The sequence below is a fragment of the Prenolepis imparis genome, unplaced genomic scaffold (genome assembly GCF_030444845.1).
Source record: "Prenolepis imparis isolate NDT839.2.m4 unplaced genomic scaffold, iyPreImpa1.0 SCAF_7, whole genome shotgun sequence".
In the NCBI taxonomy this organism is placed as follows: domain Eukaryota; kingdom Metazoa; phylum Arthropoda; class Insecta; order Hymenoptera; family Formicidae; genus Prenolepis; species Prenolepis imparis.
Genome location: NW_028141165.1, coordinates 4,757,145 through 4,765,689, shown reverse-complemented (window position 1 = coordinate 4,765,689; position 8,545 = coordinate 4,757,145). Strand labels below are relative to the sequence as shown.

Sequence of the window (8,545 nt, the reverse complement as noted above, 5' to 3'; positions counted from 1 at the left end):
TGAAAATGTTTTATTAAGATTACATATGGCAAGCGAGGCTTTCGTTTCCAATTCCTCAAATTGAAAATCCATCTCCTCAACATTTTTTCCAATACATACATATATTTTTATATATATATATATATATATATGTATATATATATATATACTATCAGTACGATAAAAAGTGCACATTCTCTAGCACATTTTGCACTTGTCTTATCTAATTATCTACTAAAAATTTGTCTAGGTTCTTTTTTCTTTATCACCTTTAGCACTTTGAGAGAATCGTTCTCTTACACATCTCTCTGCACTATACAATTATAGTACAGCCAAGAACATGCGAGCTGAATGTTATTAATCATTCGTAACCGTGAATAATATCCTGATAATATGAATTTCTTACATTTTGCAAAATATATAATACAGTTTTTTTAACAGTAAAATGTATATTGTCAACATATTGTAAAATAATTTATAAAAGAAGATCAACACATACTATATGTACTGAAAAGCCTTTGTTAAATACAAAATGAGTCTCGTCGTTAATGATTTTAAATTGTGCGTAGCAAAGGAACCACGTTACACACATCTTCAAATCGTACATACGTCATATCTCACTTATTATCTATCTCTTTTGACTATATAAGGTGTTCTGCAATATGTACGCGCGACCTTGATCATAACAATCGAGTAATTTGAAGACGATCTCTCCTTAGCAAAAATAAATTTGAAAAAAACATTACTTTATTTTCCTGATATTACAAAAATTTAATATAATTAAAAAGATTTAACAGCTAATCTCCGAAGAAATAATAAAGAGAGAGAATGATTAAACTTTTCAAATAAGTTATATAAAGTTTAGACCGTCCTTATTTTCTTAAGTGGATAATATATTCTGCGTTTTTTTATATTTTCTGATATTAATAAACTATATGAACTTGAGACAGAGAAATGATTAATTTTATAATTTTTCTTTCAATTTGAACATTTCGAAAACAAAACTCGGTATAACAAAATTTTATCCTATACATTTTTAGATTTATTTTTTCAAATTGAATTTTCTCTGGTTGCGCCATCACAATAACGAACTATCTTATATAGTCTCTCAAAGCCGTCTATTGATAACGATTCTATACAGTACGTATCCGACATCCCAGATCTCAATATAAATCATTGATGATAAAGAGAAATTACATATGCAAAAACACAATATGAATGTAATCGAATTAATTTCATTATATAATTAAGATTTTTTTACTTTACTAATATTAAATATATAGATTTTGATAATTATATTCATGGGGTAACTATGATTTGTTATTTGAGTGTACCTAACAATAAGTTCAAGAAATAAAAAAATAAATAAATTCGAGAAATGCATATTATGCTAACCATGACATTCTTGATATGTTTTATATATTTGACTATTAAACATTTTTGCAAGCGCACACACAATTAATGCAATGTGTTTGTAACACTGGTAAAAATATCTCTAACACGCGACAATGCCACTCATAATAATTTTAAATAATGATATAACAAAGATAATAGATGTAGAGAGAGAGAAAGAGAAAGAGAGAGAGAGAGAGAGAGAGAGAGAGAGAGAGAGAGAGAGAGAGAGAGAGAGAGAGAGAGAGAGAGAGAGAGAATTGTGTGAGCGACAGTAATAGTAAGAGAGTGACTTAATAATATCAATGATCGCAATAGTAAAAGTAGCAGCACAATAGCAATGATAATAGTAATGCTTTCCACAATAATACTAATAATACATTCTCTAAATGTGTGTTTATACAATAAGAAAATGTAACAAAACACATTTTTGCATTCGATATAAATTTTTGTATAAAAATGCGATTTGCAAAAAAAAAAGATTATACAAAACCGCGTCTTAAAATTATTATACGTAATTTTTATAATAATTATTACGTAATTTCCGATAGATTCGATACTAGTGTACATAATCACTTAATTGTAAATGCGCGCGTTATGATCCATGCAACAATTATTAATTTCAATACACATGGTAAATGAAAGTATTCCTATAACGTTGTATAGTATATGTATGATGTACATAAAACGTTGATTATCCGCGAATAGATCAACTCGAAAATCGATATTGAGTAACAATTGTTTGTTCTAATAAAAGAAACATGATGGATATAAATACGAAGTCTACATATATAATAATGTAACAATTTTCATACAGTGTGTAAAAAGATAAAATAATTCCTATAAAGAGTATTTTTAATACACAAAGTAAGAACTAAATATATATAGTGTGTTCCTTAAATATAAATAAATTCTCTAATAACAAGATTATATAGTTCCATTGGTAAATATAACATTGCTTTAAACCCTCCAGCACTGTCATACTGTGTACAGTTTCAGATTTGATGTAAATTGCACTACAAACGTCTTTAAAATAAAAACATTATTAATCTAACATCAAATGTGATTCCGACAATATAAAATTAATGATAATCATTAATAAGCAAGCATAGGCATAGATAATAAAATCTTACAATGGCATGCCGCACACAAGTACTGCAGGATTCAAGAAACTGAAATTAACGTATGTATTATGTACAAGGTGTTTCATATTCACTGCATTTTCTTTCATCTCTGATCTCTTTAATATCTCTTCCTTTATTTAAGATTTAAGCCAAAGAATTTGCAATCGGGAGGAAGTGCGTGTGATGCTCGAGTTTATTTTCTATATATCATATGTTAGCTGAAACGCAGTAGTTGTGAGAGGCGGATGATACTTCGACGTTAGATAATGTGTTTAAAGAAGCGGATATTATATTTGTGTCTGTTCTGTGATATCGAGAATCTTTGTTGGAAGAATATTTTCTTTCTTGCCTTCTTTTCATTTAGATAGAATTGCAGGAACGCTTATACGAAAACATTTCTCTCACAAACACGCACTCTCTTGGGACAGTCGCCGTTTTTACTATATTTTATACATAAGAATGATTCTCACATACGGCAAATTCAACAATAAATGTGCTTTTTTTTTATAGAATTTTACAGAGTGAGACACCTAACTTTACCATTTGAAATCTTCCATCAACATTACAGAAAAAGCTATATATAGAATGTTTCATAAAAGAGTACGCTTGCAGATATTGATGTGTTGTAGAGAGAAAACAGATTATAAATAATTTTGCCATAAAATATCCACTTATCTGATTTTTGTATGTTATGATTAGATGGATTCATGAGAAAAATCAATGTTTAATCCACACAAGATCAAAAATAATAAAAAATGTAATTTATAATATGATTAAAATTCTATCACAGGCATGCCATTTCATATATCAATGTGTAGTGTATATCATTGATGTATTACACATAATTAGCATGAAGAAAGAAAACATTTTGCACAATAACATTCAAAGATGATCTTATGGATATGCGAAGCAATGATTCTTAAATAACATTCCAGAGAAGACATTCTTGTTCAATTAGTTAATCTACACTATGCAAACATTTTCTAAAAATTGCCAAAATTTTCGTATTTGTCTCACATTGTCGTCTTATATCTAAAATTATTCTAAAATTCAAATTGTAGAAAAGTAAAAAAGTAAAATAAAAGTATCATTTTATTTATATCATTATAGAATATTTAAATTTAATCTCTAAAGCACAGATTAGAAAAATAACTGCAGATAAAAGAAATATAAAAAAAGTATTAATATATTATAACATTTCTTCTCTTTCCTATATATAAATTGCTTGAAAGTGATTTTTTACTTATTGTCCATATTTTTTCTATTTATATGTACAAGCACTCTCTCACTCTATTTGTTCACTAATTTACATAAAAGTTAATTGCGAGTTCATATTTTTAAAAATGTAATTATGTGGAAATGTAAACAATAACTTGCACATACACTTGTTTCTGAATTAGTGAAATTTTTAGACACCCTGTATTATCCGTAGAGAAACGGAGGTACATTTGAGCACTGGAATAAGAGTTTGAAACATTTGAAAGTGTCATGCATCACAATAGAAAGTCCTTGCATTATATTTATTATACAGAATCAATGTTCGAATAAAAAAACACAAAAAAAAACTTTTCTATTGTCTGTATATAGAAAATTTCAATTTTTAAATATGTCCCAATGTTTGCAAATGTATCCTTTTGTCTCTTACGTATTACCCGTATCTATCAGTATCTGGTCAATGCGACATGCTGATTGACTCCGTACTTCTTAAATTACTAAATTCCCATTCGGATTTCTATTAAAAAATCACTTTTGAATTCATCCATGAGATATTTCTCTATTAATGATATTCGCATATTTTACGAAACATCCTATATGTAAGAGTTATCTTGATACAGTGTTAGAATATGTTAGAATATATGGATTGAAAAGTAAAAGATATGAACAGAAAAAATAAAAAATGCACTTTTAAAATTGTCATAAGTTTCGTATCTTAAGTTTCTGAAATATCAATTTTTTGCTAATTTAATGTCTGTACATGATTCTATATGTATGTCTACAGTAATAATTGTTAAATTATTACATTTAGAATGACAGTCTATAGAGAGTAGTAGTAACTCTCTCTATAAAATTATAAGTTGTTACTATCTCAAAAACTGTGGACGAAAAATAGACAATGTAAATTTCAGGAAAATAATATCTAGATAAACATTAGTCAGCTCCTCAAGAGATAAGCAGAACTTGTAGTTTTAACTGAATGAAAAATTTGTAAGCTAAAACTTGTTTTAATTTGTAGAAAAAAAATTCATCAAATACTCTCTTTTCTTTTCGGAAATAATCACAAGTATCAATTTATAACTGCATCCATATCGAATCTATAAGACTGTATATCCATACAGAGCATTTTCAGAGCATGTAAATGCGTAAAATCAGAAGAAAAGCAGGTGGTAAAGTTAAGTGTCCTATTCTGTGTAACAATAGCACGATTATGGCACGAAACTTATTTCTAAAGAGAAAATGCTGAACGGATCAATATAAATACATGCTCGGGGAGCAATCTCTTCTGTAGTGTACTATTTTCGAGAGACGACTATCTCAGTATTCTATAATTTTTCTGCTCGATTAAACTGCGTTCGATTTTTTGTTTCTTTTTTTTGGAACTTCTCCCTTTGTTATTACTCTATGTCGTCCATTCGTACATCGTGCTTACAATAGATACAAAAGACCTAAGAAAGGCATTCTTAGGTTTCCCTATGATGGCAAACTTAAGTTTGCAATGTATTTGTGATTTCTCGATGTACAGTTACCAAATCTTGTATATAACCAGCTAATCTGGCATTTAACGTATCCAAATTTTGTTTTTGAACCTTATTTGCACTCAACGCAAGTTCTAATTGTTCATGAACTACATTCAACATTTCGCGAAGCTCTGCATTCTCCTTCTGTAGAGCCTTGCAAATACAAAAATGAGGTATTTGTTAATCAAATACTAAACGAATTAACCTAATCTCGATATACTATAAGTATTAACATATAAGAAAACTTTGTATACATACCACAAAATCTTTACTCTTAGTGGCCATAGTGAGAACTTTGATTTCTTCATTTCGCGTTCTCAGCTCACTTTCCAACGCTTCAACTCTCAATCTTAAGGCTTCGCTATTTCCCTCCGCAATTTTTCCAGTTTCCAAATCGGCGTATTTAGCTTTAATTTTGGCATTTTCGTCTTTATACAATTGCAGCTGTCTCTTCCATTCGTCGACATTAGCTGTGGACTCTTGTAACGCACTTGTTAATCTTGCATTATTGGTTTTGAGGGTAGTCAGTTCGATCTATAATAAAATATCAATTGTATTATTTCATCGCTTATACATCATTCTTATTTATATTTTTAAAAAATCTTGATTGTACCTCCCATTTCTTTGCATTAGCAGAACTCTGAGCTAGAGCAAGTTTCAGCCTATCGTTCTCGTACTTGAGCTGCACCTCGGCTGACTGTCCACCTTGTGTAGAGCTCAGTTGCGCCGATTTCCCTTGATGCTGCGGACTTTCTGTACTCTGCTGAGAAACACTCTGTGATCTTGAATGGACTGTGTTTTTCAATTCATCGTCCACTTTATTCTGACAACTACCAGGTAAAGGACTGCTGCTTACCGAACATACACTGTTCTGAGCGGTTATCATATTGGCATTCGGATTCGGGTTGTTCGATGCCGACACGTTGGAGTTAATCATCGAAGAGTTTGGCGGATCGATGAGATCTTGTTCCGACGACGGCATACCCGATCGAGACGTAATTGGACTAACATTCGCACTGGTAGCTGGTGTAACCGAAGAACTGTTTGACTGTAACTTGGCGCTAGCTAGTTTAGTGGCTTCTTTCACCTCGTGAAATTTCTCGATAAACTGTAAATGAAAAATATTCCTTATGAGAGTACGATGTGAGAATTTTTACTTTGTAGATTGTAATGAAAATGTAAACACAAACCTTTCCTAACTCAGCCTCAGATGCAAAACCTAAACCGTATACAGTATTCGCCCTGACATCCGACCATTGGCCAAATTTTTGTGATGTTTTTGTAAAAGTCATGTTTGGCGTAATTGTGCTATTTATGACAGCCTGAAGGAAAAAAGAGAATATGGTAGATACAAGTCTATTTCGTTTTTTATGCTTACGAATACCATGCCTAATCGCACCTTTGTTCCTTCAACTGATATTATTCTGTACAGACTTCTGGTGGAATCATAAAAGAACGATACTGATATTGCTGCTGATGATGCAGGTACCCAAGATCGCTTTGTCTTGGGATCAATGTGAAATACGTGCGCTTTGCACGTAAAGATTGGTTGTTCACTGTAATCAATTTAAATAATAAGAGTATGTACACATATATATGTGTAATCTTACATATATGGTACAAAGTGTCTATTTTTATCTGACCTCATTAAAGCAAATGTATAGAATTGAAGTATAAAATTATGAAGAAAAATAATATATATATACAATAAGATTTTCTACAAAGCAGTACTTATATTTATATTTAAAATTAATGATAAGTAAAATAAAATTTGAAATTGTTTTTATCAATGTATCATATTATTGAAAAATAAATTCTTGTCATAAAATATATAATAAAAAAATTAATCTTTCTGAATAATAAAATAAAGAATATTGCTCTATTTAAAATAAATGTATAAATACGTTTAAATAAAAAAAATATCTATATTATAAAAATAGAACCTGTAGATGTATATATATTTGTGATTGCATAATATGTGTAAAAATAAATTTTTTAAATATTAAAACTTTCCCGCTTATTGAAAAATTTCCGCGTTTTTGGCTCCTTCTAATTATTGAAATAGTAAAATAGATGTCACAAGCATAGAGAGACGAGTGTTTAATTCGTTTCATTTTACAAAAAAAAAAAAAAAAAAAAAGAAAGAAAAAAAGAAGGAATTATTCCCAAGTGCACAGTATTCGAATACATATACCGCATTGATACTGTCAATCAAAAGTCCGGATATAAAACGCGTGCGAGAAACGCAGTTGCACATAGGCATTGTCCCCCGCATCCTGCGTATTGAAAGCGATCTAGTTCGTGCGGACACGACGTTGCGGCATTATTAGGATGCCGGTGATAGGCATTATTAGGAACTCGGGTCGCACACTCGGGTGCGGCGTGATGAAAATTAGCGATCGCCGCGTATATATACACACGCAAGTTAAACACACCCTTAAAAGGCGGTGTGATCTCTCTCGCCGGAGAAATAATCTCGCTTACCCCATCGTTTCCTTGCCCGATGTCATATAAGAGGCTCTTCTTAGTCGCGCGGTCTCATAAATCGTGGCGTCGCGCCTTCAACGCGAGGCTATTTTCAGATCCGAACGGACGAGACCCTTCGAGAAACCGCCGAGAACCGTTCGAGCGTAGAGCGATATCCGCGAGTTGACAGCCGCCGCCATCGGCTAAACCGCACTCCGTCTCTCTCTCTCTCTCTCTCCCCCCTCTCCCTCTCTCTCTCCCTCTGTCTATATAGCGTACCGACGATCACGCGACGATATGAACGCCGAGTCGAATCTCTCTCCACACGGTGGTCTGCCTGGATTTAATCGATTTTCCACGAAAGGCACTGCTATTCGCCGTCAACCTCTCGACGCGACTCGCCGCTCTCTGAGACTTGTCAAATTCACCGAGACTGAATCCGCTGAACGGGGCTTCGCGAAAAGTCGCGATCGTCTACTCGGAATCGCCTTCAAGGCACTAACGCAACGATGCGACGATCTTGGTTTGAATACACTGCTGTAGTCATAGACGTGTGAAGTATCTGCCAGACCCTGTGCAAAATAAAAAGAGAAAATCATAAGAGGATACACTATGACATTATTGTGAGAATTGTTGTATTAAGCGCGTCTTTTAATAAATTTTAAAAAAATTGTATCAAATAAAAATAAGCCTTCTTTAATTCACTTTTACAATATGTGTATATTGAAAGAAGCTATTAAATTTATTCAATTTAATTTGTTAAATCGATCTAATCTATTAAGTTATTCCATCTCTTGTTTGTTTTATTTGAAGATTTCTAACATAAAAAATAAAACTGCAACATTGGAA

General features: G+C 31.6%; 1 protein-coding gene across 2 annotated transcripts; it reads right to left on the bottom strand.

Moving 5' to 3' along the window:
• Positions 1-112: 112 nt before the first annotated feature.
• Homer (homer protein) lies at positions 113-8,414 on the bottom strand. 2 transcript variants are annotated; one of them, XM_083042678.1, is made up of 7 exons: positions 7,715-8,414; positions 6,630-6,786; positions 6,421-6,552; positions 6,087-6,338; positions 5,844-5,990; positions 5,489-5,764; positions 113-5,383 (listed from the first exon to the last, which is right to left on the bottom strand). In XM_083042678.1, the coding sequence occupies exons 1-7, from the start codon at positions 7,738-7,740 to the stop codon at positions 5,198-5,200; spliced, it is 1,176 nt and encodes a 391-aa protein (XP_082898804.1). In that variant the 5' UTR covers positions 7,741-8,414; the 3' UTR covers positions 113-5,197. The 2 variants fall into 2 exon arrangements, with proteins under 2 accessions (XP_082898804.1, XP_082898803.1); XM_083042677.1 differs by having other exon boundaries at positions 5,844-6,338; positions 7,715-8,411.
• Between the last annotated feature and the right edge of the window lie 131 nt (positions 8,415-8,545).

Coding starts and splice junctions, on each gene's coding strand:
- Homer (XM_083042677.1), bottom strand. CDS start 7,740: ATGACATCGGGCAAGGAAACGATGGG. Junction 5,765..5,843: donor CTAATGCAAAGAAATGGGAG/GTACAATCAAGA, acceptor ATTTTATTATAG/ATCGAACTGACTACCCTCAA. Junction 5,384..5,488: donor CTAAGAGTAAAGATTTTGTG/GTATGTATACAA, acceptor TGTATTTGCAAG/GCTCTACAGAAGGAGAATGC.